The sequence below is a fragment of the Cnephaeus nilssonii genome (assembly GCF_951640355.1).
Source record: "Cnephaeus nilssonii genome assembly, chromosome: 12".
NCBI classification, from domain to species: Eukaryota; Metazoa; Chordata; class Mammalia; order Chiroptera; family Vespertilionidae; genus Cnephaeus; species Cnephaeus nilssonii.
This window is the reverse complement of record NC_137083.1, coordinates 79,874,944-79,899,797: the sequence shown is the minus strand read 5'-3', so window position 1 is coordinate 79,899,797 and position 24,854 is coordinate 79,874,944. Positions and strand designations below refer to the sequence as shown.

Here is a 24,854-nt window from a genome sequence, read left to right as displayed (position 1 = left end):
GCAGGAAGAATCCTGCAAGCGGCCGCTGTGGCCACGTGCGCTGCCGCTGCCGCCGCCGTTGCAGCCTCCGTGCCTGCACCCGCGCGCCACTGCCGCCCGCCCTGCTCTGCCCAGGCTTTCCCTCTGGCAGCCACCTTGCTTTCCGCTTTTCCTCCCTCTTCCTTCTAAGTTGTCTTCAGTCTTCACTCCTCCCTCCCTCAGTGTATGCAAATTAATCACCATCTTTGTTGGGTAATTTGCATACTCGCCCTGATTGGCTAGTGGGCGTGGCTTGGGCTGGTGGGCGTGGCTTGGGCGTAGCGAAGGTGCGGTCAATTTGCATATTGCTGTTTTATTAGGTAGGACTAGTGGCCCGGTGTACAAAATTTGTGCACCTGAGGGGGGGGAGGTTGTCCCTCAGCCTGGCCTGCACCCTCTCCAATCTGGGACCCTTCGAAGGATGTCCTACTGCCGGTTTACAGGGATCGGGCCTCAACCGGCAATCAGACATCCCTCTCGCAATCCGGGACTGCTGGCTCCTAACCGCTCACCTGCCTGCCTGATTGCCCCTAACCACTCTGCCTGTCAGCCTGCTTGCCCCCAAATGACCCCCCTGCCAGCCTGATCACCCCCAACTGCCCCCCATGCCAGCGTGCTCGCCCCCACCTGCCCACCATGCCGGCCTGCTCACCCCCCACTGCCCACCTGCTGGCCTGCTAACCCCCACCTTCCCTCCCCACTGGCCTGCTCACCCCCAACTGCCCCCCTGCTGTCCTGCTCACTCCAAAATGCCCCCCGGCTATCCTGATAACCTCCAACTGACCCCCACTGACGTCCTGCTCGCCCCCAACTGGCCCCCCTGCTGGTCTGCTTACCCCCAACGGTCCCGCCCCCCACCAGCCTGATCACTCACAATTGCCGTCCCATCCTGGCCTGATCACCCACAACTGCCCTCTCCCCTCTTGGCCTCTAATCGCCTCTACCTCGGCCCCGCCACCAAGGCTTTGTCCAGAAGAACATCCGGAAGGTCTCCTGGAAGGTCTCCCAGTCTAATTAGCATATTAGCTTTTAATTAGTATAAATAGAGGCCTGGTGCATGGGTGGGGGGCAGCTGATTTGCCCTGAAGGGCGTCCCGGATCAGGGTGGGGGTTCCCTTGGGGGGTGGGGCAGCCTGGGTGAGGGGCTGAGGGCCATTTTCAGGCTGGTCAAGCCCCCCAGTGGGGAACCTCACCCCATGGGGGTGTGGCCAGCCTGGGTGAGGGCTGTTTTCAAGCTGGCCACACCCCCTTCAGGGTGGGGGTCCCCACTGGGGTGCCTGGCCAGCCTGGGTGAGGGGCTGATGGCTGTTTGCAGGCTGGCCAAGCACCCCAGCAGGGACTCTCATCCCATGGGAGTGTGGCCAGCCTGGGTAAGGAGTTGAGGGCTGTTTTCAGGCTGGCCACGCCCCCCGGTGATCCAGGCTCCCAGCCCCTTCTTTTTTTTTTTTTTTTTTCAGCGCCTCCTTAAGCGGAGGTCAGGGCCAGCTAAAAGCAGGTATCTGGGATTTATTTATCTTCTATAATTGAAACTTTGTAACCTTGAGCAGAGGCCAGGGCCGGCCAGGACGGGTGGGAAGCTTGGCTTCCTCCATCGCTGGGGTCAACCCAAGCCTCCTGCTCGCTCCAGCTCCGTGGCTGTCGCCATCTTTGTTGGGTTCATTTGCATACTCACTCCTGATTGGCTGGTGTAGCAGAGGTACAGTCAATTTGCATGTTTCTCTTTTATTAGTGTAGATTAGTGTAGACTAGAGGCCTGGAGCATGAATTCCTGCATGGGTGTGGTCCTGCTGGCCGCTCCAATGGGGGCTGATTGGGCTGGGCTGGCGCGGGTGAGGGGATGTGGGGGGGGGGGCCAATCGGGGCCGGCAGGGGCAGGGGGCCGCAGGCAGTTGGCTGGCCGACCCACCCCTAATGGGGGTGGGGGGTCGGGGGTGGGGCTGGCCGGGAGGGGCCATGGGAGGTTGGGGGAACTGATAGGGGCCAATCAGGCCGGTTGGCTGCCACAGTGCATGTCATAACGACCAGTCGTTCTGGTCGCTTGGCTTTTATATATATAGATGGCCCAGCACAATGTTTACAGTCTGCCCTCTGCATCTGCAGATTCCCAACCACAAATCAAAAATACTCTTTTTGATCCATGGTTGGTTGAATCTGCCAATGCGAGACCTGGGGATACAGACTGCCAACTATGTATTTATTGGAAAAAACCCATATGTAAGTGGATCTGTGCATTTCAAACACACGTTGTTCCAGGGTCAACTGTACTTTTAAATTCTCCAGCAGCCACATTTAAAAAGTAAAAAGAAGCTTAAAACTTTAACAAGTGAAATTTTAAAACATATTTTATTTAACCCAGAATATCAAAATAATGTCATTGTAGCATGTAATCAGTCAAAAAAATTAATACTTTACATTTTCCCCACACTACCTATATGATTTGCACACACAGCATGTTGCACATCTCATTTTTTTAATCCTCACACAGGATATGTTTTTTTTAATTGATGGGGGGGCGGGGGCATCAATGAGAGAAAAAGCAATCGGCTGCCTCCCGTACGTGAGACTGGGGATCAAACCCACAACCTAGGTATGTGCCCTGACCAGGAATCGAACCTGCAACCCTTCAGTGCACAGATCTAACAATGCACCAACCAACTGAGCTACACCTGCCAGGGCTCATAACTGAATGACAAACTCATTAGTGGGGCTCACCAGTACCTGTGAACTGGCAGAACAATCCATGAACTCGAAAATAGATCAACAGAGACTGTACAGTCCAAAACATGGGTGCACACGGAACGCTGTGCAGCGTGCATGTTAGGCCATCAAACAATTCTTCATAAATTTTTTTAAAATTAAAATCGTGCAAAGCATAGTCTGTAAAATAAAACTAGAATAATGAAATAAAAACTAGAAAATTCACAAATACGTAGAAATTAAACAGCACACACTTCATCAACTAACAGATCAAAGAAATAATTAGGAAAATGAGAAAATACTTTGAGACAAATGAGCACAGGATGCAGCAAAACCCATGCTTGGAGGGAAATTTATGACTGGAAATATTTTCCTAACTGCTAAATGTAAGCAACTAATTCAAGTTGTTTTTTTAATCTGCAGGTCAAACAAAATATGCCTCTGGCTATTCTGACAACCAGCCAAAGTATGACCTGTGAGAAAAGCAAACAGAATCAAAACAGCTGTTTTTACTGCTTTCCCTTCTACCTCCTGCTGGACTTTCAGTGAATACCACATATTTTATGCTTACTTTCTAAAGGGTTTCTATGTTCCTTTTCTTTCCTCCATCAAATTATATACTTCCTGAATACAGGGGCATTCCCTATCTATGAAAACATGAACAAAAAGTTTTGCTCATGGCTTCATATTACTACACAGTGAAGGAATTAATACTTACTCACAATCACCCTTGACAGATATTGCTTAAATTACAGCACCCAATTCTGCTGAAGCCAGAAAACCCTTATGCCAAGCTAGCTACTAATGATGATCACTGACAAACACTGCTTAAAAATGTACAACCCTTGCTCCTAGCCTAATCTGATTCAGTGGATTCTAATTTTTGTTTTCAAGCTTCCCAGTAATTCTGACCGACAGCCAGGGTGGGAATCCTCGTGGACACGGTCAATGGCTATCAATCAGAGCAGACGCTCCAGAAGTAAAGCTTAACTGCCATCTTGTCACATAAATACTTCCTAGAATGAGTTAAATCCCACAAAAGTCAAAATTAGAAGCCAACATCATGCAAAAACAAATACTTCTCCAAAAGAAAGACCCCATAACATGTCCTTAAAAATTGGCTATAAACTTATTCCAAAATAAGGAAGTGCAAATTAAGCAACAAAAACTAAGGCTAGAACTGAGGCCATGAATCCTGTACCCTTCATTTATTCTACAATTATTTCTTGAGCTCTTAAAGTATTCCAGGCATTGTCCTACACACTTGGCATACAGGGATGTCCAAGACAACAAAAACCTCTACCCTTGAGTAGGTTATAGTCTAAGAGGAAGAGACAAACAATAACCCCAATACATATGTATGTAATCTAACTTAAGGTATTTATTGGGGAAAAGAGAGCAGGAGAGCAAAGAAGATGTAAAGTAAGGAGGGACGTGAGCAGAAACAAGACATGATTGCTTTATGCAGGCAGCTCTGGCTGGGAACACAGGGAGCTGGAATAGCTGTTGAAGGGGATTAATGTGGAAGCAAGGTGATCATGTGTAGGTATACACACTGAAGGGGAAAGTGATCTCAGAAGAGGATGAAGAAAAGTAGGAATAATTATTGGGAATCAAGGGCTTAAAAGGCAAAGAGCTAGGACTCTGAGCTTGGAATCCCAACTCTTATTGGAAGTAAGGCAGAAAAAAGTTTGTGTTGAAAAGGCAAATGGAGCCCAATTGGCATGGCTCAGTGGTTGAGGGTTGATCTATGAACCAGGAGATCACAGTTCGATTCCTGGTCAGGGCACATGCCTGGGTTGCTTGCTCGATCCCCAGTGGGGGGGCGTGCAGAAGGCAGCTGGTCAATGATTCTCTCTCATCATTGATGTTTCTCTATCTCCCTTTCTCTCTGAAATCAATAAAAATCCTATCCAGCGCCGCGGCCCTTTTGCAGAGGCAGCAAGAGAGGGGACTGCATGGCCCCAGTCCCAGTGCTACCCCTTCCACAGCAGCAGCAGGGTGATGGGGGCGGCACCTTCACCTGATCAGCCCGGTCGCCTCCCACAGAGGGAGGCCAGACTGCGGCTTAGGCCCACTCCCCCTAAGCTGTCAGTAGGACATCCCTTGGGGGCTCCCAGACTGTGAGCGGGGTCAGGCCGGGTTGAAAGACCCCCCCCCCATGCAAGAATTTTTGTGCACCAGGCTTCTAGTCCTATGTAATAAAAGGGTAATATGCAAATAGACCGAATGGCAGAACAACCAATCAAAGCATAATATGCTAATGATATGCTAAGACTGCTCAACCATTCACTATTATGTGCACTGACCACCAGGGGGCAGACAATCAACTGGTTGACCAGTCGCTATGATGACGTGCACTGACCACCAGGGGGCAGATGCTGCAACCAGTAGATTAGCTTGCTGTTGGGGTCCAGCCGATCAGGACTGAGTGAGATGGGCCAGACACACCCTGAAGCCCTCCCGTGGTCCCTCCCCGGCCCGATCGTGCACCGGTGGGGTCCCTCAGCCTGGCCTGCACCCTCTCACAATCCAAGACCCCTCAGGGGATGTCAGAGAGCCAGTTTCAGCCTGATCCCGCAGGCCACTCCCCTTGGGAGGGTGACAGACACAGGGCTCATGGCTGGCAAGCGCCGCTGCTGCAGTGTGAGCCTCTCCCAATCAGGACTGATTGGGCATGAGCCGGCAGCAGGCAGTGGGGCCAGGATGAGCAGGAGCAGCAGGTAGGAGCTGCAGGTGGCATTGGACTGCGGGTTTCAGCCCAATCCCTGCAGGGACCCCACCCATGCAAGAATTCGTGCACCGGGGGGAGGGGGAGGATGTCCCTCAGCCCAGCCTGCACCCTCTCCAATCTGGAACCCCTCGGGGGATTGTCCCACCCTCTCCAATCTGCACCCTCTCCAATCTGGGACCCCTCGGGGAATGTCCGACTGCCGGTTTAGGCCCAAGATCTGAGATCAGGCCTAAACCGGCAGTCGGACATCCCTCTCACAATCCAGGACTGTGAGAGAGGATTGTGGCTACTGATCGCTCCCAACCGCTTGCCTGCCTGCCTGCCTGCCTGCCTGCCTGATTGCCCCTAACAACTCTGCCTGCATGCCTGATAGCCCCCTAACCGCTCCCCTGCCAGCCTGATTGATGCCTAACTGCTCCCCTGCCAGCATGATCATCCCCAACTGCCCTCACCTGCCAGCCTGATCGCCTCCAAGTGACCTCCCGGCCAGCCCGATCGCCCCCAACTGCCTTCCCCTGCGGGGTTGAGGGGACTGGGGTACTCCGGATGGATGAGGCAGGGCTGAGGGGACTGGGGTACTCCGGCTGGATGAGGCAGGGCTGAGGGGACTGGGGGACTCTGGCTGGATGAGGTGGGGCTGAGGGGACTGGGGGACTCTGGCTGAATGAGGCAGGGCTGAGGGGACTGGGGGACTCTGGCTGGATGAGGCGCGTGGCGCCTGCTGCCCCCCAGCAGGGCTGAGGGGACTAAGGGACTCCGGCTGGATGAGGCGGGGCTGAGGGGACTGGGCACCGCCATCTTGTGGCTATGGGAGCCGCCATCTTGTGAGGGTGTGGCAGTCAATTAGCTTATTCCCTCTTTATTGGCTTGGGTGTCGCCATTTGTGAGGGTGTGACGGTAAATTAGCATATTCCCTCCTTATTAGATAGGATACACACACACACACACACACACACACACACACTCTCACACACACATATATACATATATATATAAAAGGCAAGTGGAGACCTCTATATTCTGAAGAAGAAAGCAATCTCTTCTCCAGACACAGAGTAAACATGAGAAATTGTAAAGGTAACCTAGTGAGATATTGCTACAGCAGCAAGTGGGAAGAAGAAAACAAACAATTCCAAAAGAAATTAGGAATGATGGTAAATGTGGGCAACCTTGTGCTTGGACAAAGGCATATAATGCAAAGGAAAGACCACACCTAACGATGCAAAAGCAAGAAAATCCTTTCTCTCCCCCAGAATATGGAATGTGAAATGGGTATGGAAAGAGCCATGACAAATCCTAAGAAACTAAGACAAGAATCCTGTGCCTTTTTATTCTTATCACATTTTCTGAAGTCATTTCTCATCTGTTTTCCTCGAATATAGACAAGTCCTTCTTTCCTGTCTGTCACACTGAGCAGAAGCATGAGAACGAACTGTCCACATTAGCTCAGAGTTCTAAAGGAAGAGCAGCATGTCCTGAAGTGAGGGGAAGAGTGCTCAGCAGGACAGGAGTGCCAGTGCTCTTGTCTGTAGACTCTCCTCCTAAGGCTTAACCTACACTAGACATCTTCAATCCAGGATCCCTCTCGCAATCTGGAACCACTGGCTAACCACTCACCTGCCTGCCTGCCTGATGGCCCTAACTGCTCTCCCCTACTGGCCTGATCCCCCTAACTGCCTACCTACTCTCCCCTCCTGGCCTGATCCCCTTAACTGCCTAACTGCTCTCCCCTCCTGGTCTGATCCCCCTAACTGCTCTCCCCTCCTGGCCTGATCGCCCTAACTGCCTAACTGTTCCCCCCTGCCGGCCTGATCCCCTAACTGCCCTCTCCTGCCAGCCTGATCCCCCTAACTGCCCATCTGCTCTCCGCTGCTGGCCTGATCCCCCAAACTGCCTATCTGCGCTTCCCTCCCAGCCAATTTGCATATTCCTCTATTATTAGTATAGATTAGCTTGGAACAGAGTTCTAGAAATTGTCTAGTCCAAGGGTCAGCTAACTACAGACCCAGTTTTTGGCCAAATTTGGCTACTGTCTGTTTATGTACATAAGTGTTTACTGGAACACAGTATGCCAATTCAACTATACATTGTCTACAGCTGCTTTCAAGCCACACAGGCAAGGAACTGCAATAGAAGCCATGTGATCCACAGAGTCCACTTTGAGCCTTTACAAAGCTTGCCAATCTCTGCTCTGCTTCAGTGATTTTCAACCTTTTTCATCTGAAGATTACAAAAACTAATTACTAAAATACTGTGGCACACCAAAAAATAATATTTTTGCCAATCTGACAAAAATAGGTATACTTTTGATTTACTTAAAAAAAATAATTACCTACCCTTTTCGCTCCAAAGTGACTTTTTCAAAAAATCAGATGCCAATCCTATCTAATAAAGAGGGAATATGCTAATTGATCCTCACGCTGTTGCAAAGATGGAGGCGCCCACAGCCAATAAGGAGGGAATATGCTAATTGACTGTCACGCCATCAAAGATGGCAGCGCCCACAGCCACAAGATGGCGGCACCCAGTCCCCACAGCCCCACCGGGGCAGCAGGCCCACTTCATGCGCCTGCCTCCAGAGTCTGCCAGTCCTCTCATCCTCCCAGCCACCCAGGGCCGGCCTGAGGTGCAAGCAAGTCTTGGATGGCAGCTGCCCAGCCACCCAGGCAAGCCTCAGATAGCAGCTTCCCAGCCACCCAGGGCCAGCCCGAGGCGCAAGCAAGCCTCGGATGGCAGCTGCCCAGCCGCCCAGGGACGCCTGAGGCTCAGGAAACCAGGGCCGGCCGAGGATTGCGCTGCCGGCAGTGGCAGCAGCAGAGGTGTGATGGGGCATCGCCTTCCCCTGATCGCCAGGTCGCCTCCCGCCCCTGAGGGCTCCCAGACTGTGAGAGGGGGTAGGCCGGGCTGAGGGACCACCCCCCTCCAGTGCATGAATTTTCATGCACCGAGCCTCTAGTACTTGTATATAAGTATTTCTGACTCCAAGAATTAACCAATCAGATGCAACCTTATTATGCAACATGACCAATAAAATAAGACACAACTCTGTTATATGACCTACATATTTATGGTTTAAGACAGAGCATTCACACCAGACAGCCACTGTTGTGTTAGCTGTTGTCATTTTTTTTTTTTTACAATCTCAGGGAAAAGAGGTCAGTGCCCCTGACTAAATAGGCATTGCATGTTTTAAAAATTCTTGCAGCACACCAGTTAAAAAATCACTGCTCTTAAAGTTCTCAACCTCCTATCCTAGCTGGTGCAGTGGATAGAGCCATCGGCCTGTGGATTCAATTCTGGTCAAAGGCACATGCCCGGGTTGTGGGCTCAATCCCAGTAGGGGGCAGCCAATCAATGATTCTTTCTCATCACTGATGTTACTGATGTTTCTATCTCTCTCCCTCTCCTTTCCTCTATGAAAAATAAAAAATATACTTAAAAGTTCTCAACCTCTTTTCTTTTACCTCAATGCCATTCTCATGTACTGTGAATCACTATCAAAGTCAAAACTCAGTATTTTACTGGTAAGGAAATCCAGACCCTTTATTTAAACAATAACTAAAAAAAAGGATCAGGGTAATGTTCAAGAACTTTGAAAGTGAGCATATTAGCCTTATAGTATTACATGAAATTCTAAGTAACCAAGCAAAATGTTCAGAAAAAGCCCACACCTATACCATGTTGCTTGAAAAATAATTTCTCCTCATTGTTTTAAAATATTATTTATAGGGCCTCTGGACAGGTTCTCCTCACATGAACTTAGTGTTTTGTTTACGCAGTGTAGTGCACAAGGCCATGTTTGTCTTGCAACTGACTTTCCTCTTCCGGTGTTGGGAAATCAATAGCTGACAAGTCCTAACAGATAGCAAGGCTCTGCCTCCCAACATGGAAGCTATCAAACCCGGACCCCTGAGTTCTCAATCATCCTTGGCGGCCTGGAAGAGGACTAGTAGTCTGAGCTTGGCCAACTGGGTGTTCCCATCATGACTTAGAATCTAGAGGAAATGACACCCATCCTAATTTTTCTTAAAAAAATTAATCCTTCTAGCCCTAGCTGGTTTGGCTCAGTGGACAGAGCGTTGGCCTGGGGACTAAAGGGTCCCAGGTTCGATTCTGGTAAAGGGCACAGGCCCGGGTTGTGGGCTTGATCCCCAGTAGGGGATGGCTGAGGTAGCTGATCAATGATTCTCTCTCATCACTGATGTTTCTCTTTCTCCCTCTCCCTGCCTCTCTAAAATCAATAAAAATATCTAAGAAAAGAGAAATATGCAAATTGACCATACCTCCGCAACGCCCACCAGCCAATCAGGAGTGAGTGTGCAAATTAACCCAAACAAATATGGCTGGTTAATTTGCATACGCAGGCGCAGAGCGGCCAGATGGGGCAGAACGCCTACTATGAGGGAGAGGGCGCGGGGCGGAGGGAGCTAAAGGAATGGTGCTCCGGCCCAAGCGGAGAAGACTGAAAGCTCCGGCCAGAGTGAAGACAGAAGGTGGCAGCCAGAGCGAAGGCCTGGGTCCCGGGTGCCGGAGGAAAACCAGTGCCGGCAGCCAGGGGAAGGAAGGCCCATTGCACGAATCTTTGTGCAACGGGCCTCTAGTATAATAATAAAAAAATGAATCCTTCTAAAGGACCAGCCACTACATTAAAGAAATGTCAAAGGCAGGGACAGAGCCCTTCTGCACTATTCCTTCCTCCCACAGATAGAGTGACTGTGGTGCATGCTGTGGGCACTGGGCTCTCCACAGGTGCAGAGGAGAATGTCAGCAACGCACTTCCTAGAGGCCTTCCCTGCTGTCCCTGAGTTACAGTCTGCAAAGTAAGGCACTAATAGGAGGCTTGAGGCACAATCATCACATCTGTTCTCAGGAGGCAGAGGCAGGACACACACAAGGCGACAAGAGGTTCTCAGAGGTCAGGGAGCTCTTGGAAACCATGTGCTGCATCTGGGCTTGTAGGAGCTGCCATAGCGGTGGCTTCTCAAGTCTCAATAGCATCAAAGGTCAGCTCCTCCAGTGCTGCAGACTGAGCCGGCCTAGGAGCTCTCCCCTGTCCTCAGTCACAGGGCTTCCAGGCAAGTTCCTTGTATCAGACTGACAGAAACAGAGAAGGGTTTCCTAGGCACTGCACCTCCAGCCCTGCCAAGAGTTGTAAAAGCTCTGATTCCTGTATTAAAACCCTCCATACCTGGAAGGTATAGCACAGCTTCTGTTGTCCTGGCTGATAAAACCCAAATAAGCCGGCAGTACTGCAGAGCTGCACACAGGTCCATTCTCCTCCAGCAAGCTAGCATTTTCACATTTGCTTAATCCATCCCAAATCCTCCTTTTACAGATGTGAAAACTAAGACTAACCAGTTAGTAAACAACTGATTTCAACTCAGGTCTACCATACTGAGCTCTTGAACTTATTTAACAAGCAACCTGAGAAACAGCCTCTGATTTCCTATGTCGAAATATTACAGGGCAGCCAGGCCTTCCTTGAGTGTAGGTAGGAAGATCACTCACACATGGTACCTACTAAATCATGCAGGCAGAATCATTCTAACGGACAGGCAACCTGGTGGCCCACAAGACACATGCTATCTTTGAATTATGTTCTTTTTTTTTTTTAAGTAATCAACTTAATTGCCAATATTTTAAAAACAGAACTATATGTAAGTACTAGAAGCCTGTTGCACGAAGATTCGTGCAATAGACCTTCCTTCACCTGGCTGCCGGCACCAGTTTTCTGGCAGCACCAGTTTTCCTCTGGCACCTGGGACCCAGGCCTTGGCTCTGGCCACCTGCCGATCAGAGCACCTCCCGCCAGCGCGATCGGCCACCCAGAGTCCCATCGCCCGCGCCTTCCACCGGCCCCATCGGTCCCCCCTCAGCAGCCACCCCGAGTCCCACCGCCCGTGCCTTCCACCGGCCCCATCGGTCCCCGCTCAGCGGCATGGTGGCTGATCGCGCCGGCGGGAGGAGCGGGGGGCAGGGACTCGCAAGTCCTCGCCCCCCACGCCTCCCACCGGCCCAATCGTGGGCGTAGCGGAGTGATGGTTAATTTGCATATTACCCTTTTATTATGTAGGATAGAATTCCATTTTCTCTCAAAAAAGGAAGAAAATATCAAACTATCTAGAATAGTGGACACAAATTTACCACAACTAAATCAACTGAAGATGTACAGCATTTGGCCAAACAGAAAGAAGATTCCTGCATTTATCTGAAAAGTAGCTCATGAGGGAGTGGCACCACAGAGCCTGCCTGGGAGAAAAGACCGTGGGTGCCTCCTTTCTCCAGTCTTTGCTGTCCTAGTCTTTTGCTTGACTTTATCAACTACCAAGGTACCTATCCTTCCAAAACAATCTCAAGGAACTGTCTCACTATTCTTACGTTTTTTTAAATAAACAAAGTCAAAATTCAATAGTAAGAGTTTCAGAAGGTTAAGAACAGAGGAAATGAAAAGCAGAAAAACAATAAGAAAATTCTGCAGAACTGAATTGAAGGATGCTTATTTCCAGACTAAAGTATTAACTAAATGCATGGCACAATAAAGACAAAAGACCTACGCCAATGACATTTTGGAACATGAGAGGAAAGGAAAAACATCATCAGAAATAAAGAACTGTCATCAGAAATTCTCAAGAGCAGAACTGGAAGACAATACAACCAAAAATCTAAGGAAAATGCATTCAAATCTACAGTTCTAGATCTAACAAACCACCATTCGACTGAAAAGGTTAGAATTTGTTCATAATACATGGGTCTCAAAAAATTTACCTTCAGCCGAAACCGGTTTGGCTCAGTGGATAGAGCATCGGCTGGCGGACTGAAAGGTCCCAGGTTCGATTCCGGTCAAGGGCATGTACCTTGGTTGCGGGCACATCCCCAGTAGGGGGTGTGCAGGAGGCAGCTGATCGATGTTTCTCTCTCATCGATGTTTCTAACTCTCTATCCCTCTCCCTTCCTCTCTGTAAAAAATCAATAAAATATATTTTAAAAAAAAAAATTTACCTTCAACACACCCATTCTTAGAAAGCTGAGCGTTTTACTTTATGCTAATTAATTTGAAAATATATAACAAAGAATAATTTTTCCAGAAAAATTTATCAGAATGACCAGTGAATGTAAAAAGCTAAACTGACCAAAGATAGAAGGAACTGAAAACTAACTTAAAGAGGCACCAGACCAAATTGGCTTTGCAGTCTCGAGTTCTTTCAACATTTAATAAAGAGATTTTTACACTGCCCCAGAAAGCTTCACAACTCATTCTAGGAAGCCACTTATCTTGTAAAAAACAGGATAGCGCATGTGCACAAATACAAAGGAAAACAACTATAACAATCTTTTAGAATCATAAATGAATCCTAAAGTAAAATCAACAATACAGTAAAAAGAATAAAATATGCAGAACAAGGTTTTGAATCCAAGAATGCAGGGCTGGTTCAACATTGAAAATCAATACATTACATTGCAAGATGAAAGAAGGGGCCTCATCAATCACCTCAAGAAATATTTTAAAAAAAGCATCTGATAAAATTAAAACCCAACTCAAAAAACAAACATTCTTAGCTAAACAAAAATATCAGACACCTACAGCAAACACCAAACTCAATATTAAAGGAACACTCATTTAAGTCAAAAAAGATGACAAGACCAAGACACCTGCCATCACCCATATTATTCAGCATTATATTGGAGGACTTGACAATGAATGTTTCTAGAAAAAGTGTAAGAAAAAGAAATGAGATATAAATATTAGAAGAGATTGCAGATATGACTGATTGCACATAAGCCAGTTGTATATAATTAAATTACAAAAACACTTTTCTATAGATCTGTAACAAATTTGAGAATGTAATAGGATAAATAAACCTATACCATCCACAATGAAAACAAATATAAAATATCTAGGAATTAAACAAACAAAAAGAACTATAAAAAGAAAATTGTACTACTATAAGTTCCATTGGGGCAGGAATCTCTGTGTGGTTTGTTCAGCATGCATCCAATCTCTTAGGTAAGTGCCTGGAACATTCAATAAGCATGTGATAGATGACTGACGGACATAAAAGAAGAACTTAACAAAGGCATTCTCATTGCTGGATGAAAGAATCCATATGATAAAAATACCAATCATTCCCAAGTTATGTTAATAAATACAATGAGATCCTAATAAAAATTTCAGAATTATTTACAGAACATGAATGAAGATTCATAAGTTCATTTTTTTAAATGCACAGGGCTAACCAAGAAATTTCTTTAAAAGAACATGCTATTTAATACACACACAATGAAGCAATATTTTTTAAAAATTATAAATGGTAATTTAATATGTAAAAAAGATGGATAAGATGGAGAATTCAATAAATCATATTAGAACTGTGAGAAGCCCCAAATTCACACCATACCCAAAATAAAATCTCATATGGAATAAAAGTTAATTTAAAAAAAAAATAAGAATAAAGCAAAAGAGCATAAAAAACTAAAGTATACAGGAACTCTTGAAATGGCGACACCATTACGGAAAAAAAAAAAAAACACATTAAAATGTACAAAAAATTTCTTTAAAACAATGAGAAAGAGATCAACCACTCAATTAAAAAAATACAAATGATACAAGCAGGCAGAAAAATAAATACAATGTATGAAAACATACTTTCACTAGAGACAAAAAGAAATATAAGTTACAACACTGAAGCTATTTTTCTGCCTCAAGATTATAAAAAATATAATAAATCTTAGAAAGTGTATGGGAAATGGGGTACTCTCATACATTACTAACGGTACCAGCCTTTTTGAGGAAAACTTAGCAATAGCTATCAAAATTGTAAACATATGTAATTTCCATTTAAAGCAGTATCTATCCTCCAGAAATATTGGTTTAAGCACACCAAGACGTGTCTGTAGATGTTTGGTGCAATGTTTTCTAAAGCAGTGAAAAAATATAAAGACTGAAACAGTTAAACAATAGTGGGTCCAAACGGTGCTCACCTACTGTAGACTCCCAAAGCTCGCAGGGCCTAACCCTTAAATGGACAGAGGCACAGCAGAAATCTACCTGGTTCCAGTCTTATTGCTAGACCACAGAGCTGTAAATGTACACAGAAAGCAAAAAGGGGCTCGTAAAGAAAACATTCATTCTCCAATTCATCCACGTGGCAAATACTTGCTCAACACAGTCCCCACAGGGACCGTGAAACACAGGGCTCCTAACAGGCTGCACTCGGGTCCTTGTGGGGCTCACGGACTACCAGGAAAGGGAGATTATAAAGAAAAAATAACTAAGTAACATTATAAAACGGAGTAAATGTCCGAAGAAAACCCAGGAGCCAGAGAACAGTGGGGAAGAAAGCACAGGAGCAGGAGGTGGACATACTTGACACAGAACGAAAGCTCCAGCGGGGCGGGGGCGGGGGCGGGGCGGGATGTGCGGAAACTAACTTTCTGGGGTCGGGTTTACTGAGAGCTTCCCATCTGTGGATTACATGCATTGTCATTCACTAACGCGCCAGTTAAAAACGAGAAACGTGAGAGAATGGCACCCAAACAAAACGTATTGACCGAGATGTTCCCAGACCGCACCCCGAGAATGACAGCAAATACACTATTCTGAGCCCCAGAAGGTCGCCAGGAAGGTAAACCATGTATTTCAAAGTTCAACTGGAAAGATCGAACACGTTAAAAAAAAAAAAAAAAAAAAAAACTGACATCAAAGTGGCAAACTGCAGATCACATCGCCAAAGGTTTTGACATTTCGGCCAAAACTCCAGGCCGGTGACAGCGACACGGCTGAAAGGAGGCTCTGAATTCGACACGAGTGGGTGTTACTGTTTCCATGACGACCGCGCCTCCCGAACGCTGCTGTCAAACTTCCCATTAGCCCTAAAAGTCTCTCCAAAGACTTGTTCCGTATTAAAAACACAAAACCCCTCAATCAACAAAATGTAATTTCGCCAGAAGGTGGCTTTCTGAGGTGTGAGGTCGCGTCAGGCACTTCCGCCGCCGAGCAAGACGCGCGGCCCGGTAGTCCGCACGGGTCCCGCTCCCTCCGTGCGCGACGCCACGCAAACCGCTAACAGGTTTTCACCGCACAGGCGGGGAGTCCACGGGAAACACGCGACTGAGGTGACCTTCGGGAGCGCGCCGTGTCGCGAGAGTGGACCCGCCAGCGCCGCGCCCGTTCGGGGCTCCACACCTACCCGACGCGCCAGGGCCCCGGCGGCGATCCCTCGCCTCCCGGGACAGGCCGGCCCTCGCCCGCTCCGGGGCCTGCGCTCCGTGCGGGCGCGGCAGCTCTGGGGCCCGCGGTGACCACGGGGATGCGGCCGGGCGCGGCTGTCCAGGACCGTCGGCTCACGTACCTGCGGCGCCGGCTCCTCCGCCCGCTCCCAGCGCGGCCGCCATGCTGCTGCGACGCCCGCTTCCGCCTCGCCCCGCGCGCCAGCTGGGGGCCGGGGCCGGGGCCGGGGCCGGGGCCGGCGGGCCGGAATGGGGACGCGGCGAGCGAGGCGGGTCCGGTCGCTGGCCCTGCTCCTCCGCGGGGAGAAAACAACAAACTACCGTAACATGGCCGCCGCCTCGCCGCCGCCGCAGTGCACGCCGGGAGGATGGCGGCCGGAAGGCGCGGCGCGGCGCGGCGGCGGGGGGGGGGGGGGGGGGTAGGGCCCTCAGAGGCCGCGGCGCCTCCGAGCCTCCTCCGAGAGGCCGAGGCTTAGTGCGGAACAAAAACGGGCTGGCGGCCACCCCGCTCCGCTCCACAAACCCAAACGTTTGAAGCGGGGGCGGGAGCGGCTGCCGGTCGTACTTTGGTCGAAGGTTCTGTCGTAAGCGCTTTGCAGCAGCTGCCGCGCCGTGCTTTACGGCAGGCGGATCTCCCGTCGATAGTGGGAGCGGGCAGGCCGCGCGCAACCTGCTGGGGCCCGAGTTCAGTGTCTGTGTTTGAACAGCGAGGCGGGGAGCCGGGGCGGGAGTAACTGTGGCCGAGCTGACGCGGAAGGGAGCGCACAGTCTCGGGCTCCGTCCGTCTGCGGGGCCCCGTGCCCGCGCATGCGCAGTGCTGGGTCCGGCGCGCGCACTGCCGGGGTCTGCGTTAGGGCAGGTGCGCGGGCCCGGGTACACGAAGGCCAGCTCTCGGTGCTGCCCTGAGACTCGTTTAGGTATCGGGGTTTAAAGAGCCGGAGTCTGCATTTCTGAGCAGCGAAAAGCTCATAAAACGAGGCAGTCATAAGTGGCCTAGGCAGTGAGCAGGGAAGGCTGAAAGCTCCTTGGGACCAGGCGTCCTCAGACGGCTGTCTGGTTGTCAGCATTTGGGGGCGAGGAGGGGGATGTAATTGGATCTTCAAATACAAGCGGCAAACATTGATTCCAAAACAGTTATGGTGGGGAAGAGGGGGAAAGGAAGGGGTCGTTTTACGTAGAAAGAATACTGAACAGAGGCTCAGAGATGTCGAGTGGCTTGTGTGGTTGAGAACTGGAAGCGGATCCTGTGGCGACTGGAGTGTTCGGATAAGTTGGAAAGGTCTGCGAGGGCCAGAAGGCATTTTTCTGAAGCTATGGCGTACAGACGGTTCTAAGAACGGAAGTTCGTCGTAGGATTGTGTTTTAGAGAGATGGCTCTGACAACACTAGAGAGAATGGGCAGCGTGGGTAGGCATGAGCTGGAGGTATTCACCCCAGTTAATAACAACCTGGTAACAACAGTCCCTGCAGGAGAGAGCTTCCTGGATGTATAGAGAGATGGGCAGGTGAGGAAACAAGTGTAATCAGGTGTGAATGGGATGAACAATCGACAACAAAAAACTCAGACACAGCCAACAGTATGGTGGGTACCAGAGGGAAAGGTGGTGGGGGAGGTAGTAAAGGATGAAGGAAGGCAAATATATGATGAAGGAAGAAAATGTGACTTTGGGTGGTGGGCACCAATATACTAGTACAGATGATGTATTATAGAATTGTATACTTGGAACCTAGATAATTTTTATTAACCAATGTCACTCCAAAAAAAATTAAAAACAATTTTTAAAGGAAAAGTTTAAACTTTTTAAAATCAATCTTATTCAAACATTCAATTAAGAAGGAATATATCGTGGGCAAGCAGTTCTAAATCCAATACATCCCGTTTGAGTTGGGTGGCAGATACATTTAAAGGAATTTCACAAAATAGAGTACAGTGCCCCCCAAAAAAAAAAAGTTAATGATAGAATCTTGATGGCCAAAAGAATGTTTACTTTAAAACTTTTTCAACTTTTATATATGTTTGAAATTTGTCATAATAAAATGCTTGAACAAAATAAACAATTCTTGTTTTATAACTAATGTAATACCTAAAAAATAAGAAAAATGTTTATAAACAACTTACTTTGATTCAACTGCATGTAATTGATGCAAAAAAAAATAAACAATATGCTTGGCAAGCGAAGTCAAGTAACTGTCTCCATGGCAAAGCACATGAACACATCTAGATTTTTTGAGAGAGAAAGTAAGGGGGAGAGAGAAAAAACAAACAAACATCAAGTTGAGAGTGAAACATCCATTGGCTGCCTCTGTCAGGGTATCTAACCCAAAACCTGGGTATGTGCCCTGACTGGGAATCGAACGGGCGACCTTTTCGTGCACTGGACAATGCCCAACCAACTGATCCCCACTGGCCAGGGCTAACACACCCGGATTTAAAATGGCTTCCATACCTAGTCACCTCTATTTTTTTTTTAAATCTGTCCAGGATGGAATTTCTACCTCAGAAGTTATTTTCCAGGATAGTTCCACTGGTGATTTTGAGGAGGATGCTTTGAAAAAAAATAAATTCACAAACCTGAAACAATCTCATAGATACTTTGTAGCCATATTATACTTCTGGAAAGACATGTATATCAGATAAAAACCACCTGAAACTAAATTTCTCTAAGACTGGAGTCTCTAAACTTTTTTGATGCAACACCCATTGGAAAAATGTTTGAGCCTGGACACCAAATATTTGAAGATCTTGATAAGTTACTGTGAGTAAAGGTTTGATGAACCCGTCTATCTTCTCTACAGACAAATACCACTTTGAGTAGACTTTCTGCCTTGTTCTGGAAACCTGACAAAGGTGGAATGTCAACTGTGTTCCACAGTCACACTGTGTCACAAATGCCCTCTGGCTGGCTAACTGCTTCTGGCTGCAGAGGAATGAATAATCTCTAGGCACCTGTCAGGAAGCCATACCCTTAGGCTCTCTTTACCTGAGTGTGGAGATCTAACAAACTCAGGTAACTATTACAAGAGAGATTGGTCCCCAGGGGTGAAGGGTTTCTAAGCCAGAGCAGCTCCCACACCCTAATCTTGCACCTTGTGGAGAGCAGCTACAGCGTTTGGACAGGTTCAAGCCTCGGACTGACTTGTGGCAAAGCACTCCCCAGCACGGTTATAGCCAAAAGGCTATGGTTGTAAGCTTGACTTTATAGTCCGAATGAGACCAGTGTCCCATCTGGCCCCAACTGTATTCTCTTGTCTGTCTTCTTCAATCCTTCACCTCCAAAGCCCCTCCTCGGGTTCAGCCCTGGCCATGCTGGACGCGGTTCACACCTGAGTTGCACTCTGGGTGCCAAATAACGGTTCCTATGTGGGGAGCTCATGCTCATGTGTATGGAATGCAGCAAAGGCGCCTGATACTGCACTGAGGGATTCTTCTCCATCTTCCTAAATGAAGCTGCTGCCAAGTGTGACATCATATGAGTGTAAATGCTAGACCTGAGTAGACCTCCGAGTGAGCACTTATGATTTCATACGTATCCTAGTGAAAATGCAACAGTTCAGCTTTGTTTTTAGTTAAAAGTGAATACAGAAGCTTTCCTCTTCTGTCATTATGATGGACTGGAAATTCTAGGGCCCCTCCCTCCTGCTACAAAACAGATTCTGCAGAAAACACTTGTGGTGGTTGTATTACTGGGTTTTAGACATTAAAATTTCAAGGGAGCAAGAAAAAAAAAAAAACCCAACACCTGAGCAATCAGCAGTGAGCATATAAGAGAGGCAGGGTTTCCCCTAAGACAAGGCGCCCATTAGCTGTGCTGACAGGTAGTGCATTCTTGGCCCCTATTTGGGGAGAGAGAAGATGAACATGGGCTTGAAGATTAAGCCCGAGAATCTGGAAGAACTTCCTCAAATGATGCTCCCGCGTTTTTCATACACAAGGGAAGAAACCGTGATAATAATCAAAAAGTATGAACTCTAGATTGGCCTCCCAAGGACCTCAGATATGGGAATTACTCAACAATATATGAAATATTTTAGGAAATAAGAGATGGGAGTGAGAAATCAAGAAGAGACCCCACAGTGACCAGAAAGCCCTCTAGCTTCCCTTTCTTCCAAACTTCCCATTTCATGATCTGGTCTTCAAGCCATTGGGAGGGACCGGTGGTGACAGGCCGGGTGGGGATGTGGGAGGGCTGTGCTGGCCCAGACCAGAGGCATAGACCCACACCCTGCAAGACAGCTGCCCCGGGGGTTGGCAGAGCTGAGCAAGGAGGGCTGTGGGCTGGCAGCTAGGGCAAGGGCACCTGGGCAGAGGGAGGAAGGGATCCACGCGGGGGGCAGTCCAGCTCGGAGAGCACAAATGGAGTGGGTTAGGAGCACATGGTCCCAGACGCGGTGTTTGTGCCAATGGCAGGAGGGGAGTTGAGGGAGAAGGAGAGGAAAGGAGTAAGGTCGATGTCTCCTGCTTACAGGAATGGTGTCTGGAAGGCAGATAGCAACACGGGATTCGGGCCCAGACCGTGGGCATCTGGGCAGCAGAGGCTCAAATGTGACTGAGGTGCCACCCTACCCCAGGCAACCCTGGTCTGACCTCAGCCAGCAGCTCTGTGTGATCACGTGAGAACAGCCCAGCCCCAGAATGAGTCTGCAAGACCAGGCCCTTAAGACACATTCTCACTGAAAGAAGTTACAGAGCCAGCCCCGGCCTGAAGATGCCACCCTCCAGGCGGGCACTGTGGTTCTAACAGCACCCATGCGTTTATTCCTCAAGTACTGACGGTTGATGGGGTGGAAAAATCGGGCCATGCATTCTTGCAACTGAAATATTAAGCTTGTGTTTATCATCGTGACTAATCTCAAATCTCAGGCAGCCACATGGTTGCCCCGAGCATTTGGGGGTGCCTTTTATGGACCTGAGTTTCCTCATTTACACGTGAAGGGGAGACACTAGTGTTTCTGAGGTGCTGGCGTGGACCAGGGCGTGTGCAGACACTACGGGGCAGCTCCCGGAGCCTTGGGAACTTGAGGAAGATTTCAAGTCCCGCTGAGCTTTTTAAAAAGAGAGAAACTGTCCCATTCCTTCTAGAACAATAGGATTGGGGGACAGAAGGCACCCCCAGCCTTACCCTCTGCCCATCATCCTGGGAGATGTTCCTCAGGGATGAGCTTGTGGCAGGCTGGTGGGCGAGGGGCCCTGGGACATGCCCTGCGGCGAGGCGAGGCCGGGAGGGCTGGCCTGAAAGAGGGCGGTGGGCTGTGCTTTCCCTGGAACCCGGACGGGGAGGAGACAGAGCCCAGAGATGCCGTGGAGTCCGGCTAATATGGTGTGCAACCCAAGGATGGCGTTGCCACCAGCAGAAGGAGCGGGAGGCGGATGGCTGGCTTCTGAGCCGTCTAAATGGCGCCATCTGAGCACGTTCACCAGATGTTCGCTCCGCGTGCCACTTGCCTCCAGCCGCTTGTCTCAGTGCGACAGGCCTAGGTGTCTCTGGCCCGAGGCCTCCACGTGGCTGACAGGCGAGGAGAGAGGGATGGAGCCGGGCCGGGGCTGCGAAGGAGGGTCTTGGGAGTAACAGTATAGCCGGAGGATCTGGGAGATCTTCAAACTCTAACGTTCCCTCAAAAAGGGCATTAAAGGTCTTCTCTGGGAAAAGTTGATGATCAAAAAAAAAATTGGGATCTAAATTTTGTCCATAAAAAAGTGGCTTGTGCGCCTGCACATCTGCTGAAGGAGGGCGAGTGTGCCGGCGCCGAGTGGGTGGGAAAGGCGTCAGGCGAGAGCTCGCGCTGGGTGGAAACAGCTCACCTGGATGGAGAGCAAGGGGATCCGAGGAAGAAGCTGAGGGTCAGAGGACGAGGGCACAGGCCCAGCTCCATGGAGGCTGCGGGAGGCACCACCAATGGCCAAATCTGTGACAATCCTATCTAATAAATTGGCACTGAGCAGCCGGCACTGAGCTCTACAGGGAAGCGCAGCGCTGGAGGGAGGGAAGGGTAGTCAGTGCCGGGCTGCAGGCCTGGGGGGCAGCTATCATTTCTCACCCGTGACCCAATGTTGGTTAATACTTACAAATAATTTATTTTTGTCCCAGCCAGAGTTGCTCAGTGGTCAGAGAGTTGGCCCACACACAGAAGTGTTGTAGGTTGGATTCCTAATCAAGGGCACGTACCTGGGTTGCAGGTTGGATCCCTGGCCCCAGTCTGGGTGCGTTCGGGAGGCGACCAATGGATGTCTCTCTCTCTCTCTCTCTCTCTCTCTCTCTCTCTCTCTCTCTCTCTCTCCCCCTCTCTTCCTCCCTTTCATTGTCTCTGGAGGATCAATGGAGAAAATATCCTCAGGTGAGGCTTAACAAAAATAATAATTTATTTAACTGAGGTCGGCATGGTGGAGGTGTGAAGGCGACCACTCGGCCTCTGCTCCTGCGTGTGGGGCAATGCCCCGCCCCAGTGTGCACACCGCCAGGTAAGGAGAGGCAGGCCTCTTCTTCTGGGCTGGGACGGAGTGGCTGGGATGTATTTGTATCCAGAGATAGTGCTCTTCTCGAGTGGAATTTGTATTCATGGTGTTTGCCTCCCTCTACGTTTCTACCGGGGCTTTGTGTGTCAGGCTGGTGGGCACCTCAGGGCACTGCCCAGCTGGCCCACCCTAGAGGCGGTGCCCAGTGTGCCCCAGCTTTTCTGCAAACAGTTATTTCCCTCTGTAATTACTAAGTATACTGTGGGCAGGTGCTTCAAGACCATGTAATTTGTTTCTAATCAAACACTCACCCACTAATTTGTCATGCATTGATGGCTCTTGCCTGAACTGGTGGTTATGTTGGGTGCCAAGCCATGCTTTTGTAACTCCACAAGTGTCTACATTTATTACTTGTAATGCTACTTGTAAGAAAGAGCTCCTACTAGTTCCCATTTATTTGTTTATTCAATTATTTCTGTATGTCAGTATGAACTCACAGAACCTTATTTTATTCTATGGATTATAATCTTATAATAGATTATAATATCTAGTTAGATTATAATATCTAACTAGAGGCCCGGTGCATGAAAAGTCATGCACTGGAGGGGGGGGGTCCCTCAGTCCGGCCTGCCCCCTCTCACAGTCCAGGAGCCCTCAGGGGTGGGAGGCGACCCGGCGATCAGGGGAAGGTGACGCCCCCATCACACCTCTGCTGCTGCCACTGCCAGCAGCACAAGCCTCGGCCAGCCCTGGTTACCTGAGCCTCGGGCAGCCCTGGGCAGCTGGGAAGCTGCCATCCAAGGCTTGCCTGCACCTCGGGCCGGCCCTGGGAGCCTGCAGGGCTGAGGGGACTGGGCGCCACCATCTTTGAGGGCATGGCAGTCAATTAGCATATTCCCTCCTTATTGGCTGTGGGTGCTGCCATCTTTGTGAGGGTGTGATGGTCAATTAGCATAATCCCTCTTTATTAGTTAGGATTGTCACAGATTTGGCCATTGGAAAACATTTCCAGTAGGATCTGGTATCTATTTGCCCTTAGGTTTAATCTACGTTGTGGAGCAAATGTTTGTGCCCCCCCCCCCGCCCCAAATCCCTATGTTAACACCCTACCCCATGGGATGCTATTAAGAGAAGAGGCCTTTAGGAGTGAGGAGGTTATGGGAGGCCCTGAGTGCGGAGTCCACTCGAGGTGGGATTGATGCTCTACAGGGGAGGACACCAGCGCTCTCAGCCGTGTGAAACATAGGAAGGGAGCCGTCTGCAGGCAGAGTGACCTCACCCAGAACCCATCTGTCCCTGGCCAGTGTGGCTCAGTTCCTTGAACGTTGCCGCATGCACCAAGAAAACATCCCCGTCCTGGACCCCGCCCTCACTGCCCGACCTCCCGCTGCTCCACCCATAGGTAACCATGGCATTCGGTTTAATTTCTCCTTCCTGAGTTTCTTTTTTGTTTGTTTGGGGGTTTATGCACATGAACAGGTCACTCACATGTTTTCTTTTTCTCCTGTTTCCTGAGTGAAAGGAACTCCAACATGCGCGCGGGGACACACACGGTTGCTCATTCTCTCGTTTGCAGGGCCCTGTGCTGTGTTGCATCTGGAGCTGTAGGCCACGCATTCTTCCCCCTCGGGAAGGTGATTGCTGTGGGTCTGCCCCTTCTCCTGCTCTTTTCCTTGGACACTCCCTCCGCCGTGGGTGCTGTGGGCTCAGGGCCCACATCAGGGGCATAGAGCCCTTCCAGCCTCAGACGCTGTCACAGGCAAGTCCCTGGCTGGGCCTTTCCATCCTGGTTCTCCACACCGCGGAGGAAGGACTCATCGGCTCAGCAGCCCTCCCACAGAATGACGGAGACAGGTGGTGATTAGGCAGGGATGCCCTCACCCTCAGCCCGATCTGGACACACGGTCGCAGGGCCCCACGCTGTGCACATCGCACTCGGCAGCAGGCCACGTGCCTTACTTATGAAACCAGTAGCTGGAGATGAAGTCTTCGGTGGAGGGCAGAGGGAGAGGCTACTGGAACTGCAGCAGGCACTTCAGGGTGTCCCTCAGCGATGCCCAGGCCCTGGGGTGGTGCTGAGAGCAGAGGGAGGCAGGCAGCGGGCCCGGTATAGGGAGGCGCTCCTGGCACCCTGGGTACTTAGAGAGCTTAAAACAGCCCTGCCTGGGGGCTTGGCTGGTGTCTGAGCTCCCAGGTGATATTAGGGTGCAGAGATGAGCAGGGGAGCCCCAGGGTCTGCTCCCTGGCTTGCAGGAAGCCAGTCACCTAGCGCAGGGAGCTGTGCAGCCTGCAGTTTCCCTGGGAAGGCCCGGCCACAGGCTGGAGAGCGGGGTCAGCCTCCCGCCTGCCCAGCCATCGCAGCAGAGAGGGAGGGAGGAACAGCAGGCCTCAGGCCTCCGCTGTGGGTAACAACGCATAGAAACGAGTCCTTTTTAAATAATTCCTACTTGTTTTTATTTGACCTAATTGTAGATTTTTTTGGATCTAAGATGAGAAAATAAGATCTCTTTATTTTTATTTTAAAGAAATGGATGTGAAATGCCCCTCCTGTAACCAGCCTTCGGCCTCACACAAGTCACGCCCTTCCTCTCTGCTCCTGTCCTCAGGTTAGGTGGGTGGTAATAGGTCCATTCTCTGGACTGTGGAGAGGTTAAACGAATTAATGCATTTAGATGTGCTTGGCATTGGGTTAGGGTTGATCAGTGCCAGCAGCTTGATTACTCCCAT

At 49.5% G+C, this 24,854-nt stretch overlaps 1 protein-coding gene across 2 annotated transcripts in view; it reads right to left on the bottom strand.

The window, feature by feature from the left end:
• Positions 1-16,417, bottom strand: part of RBM33 (RNA binding motif protein 33) — a 111,295-nt gene extending 94,878 nt beyond the window's left edge. The window contains exon 1 of one of the 2 annotated variants that reach the window (XM_079786673.1): positions 15,799-16,417. In XM_079786673.1, the coding sequence (XP_079642799.1) occupies positions 15,799-15,841 (43 nt within the window). In that variant the 5' untranslated portion in view covers positions 15,842-16,417. The remainder of the gene's footprint in view (positions 1-15,798) is intronic. The other variant, XM_079786672.1, reaches the window with a different exon arrangement.
• Between the last annotated feature and the right edge of the window lie 8,437 nt (positions 16,418-24,854).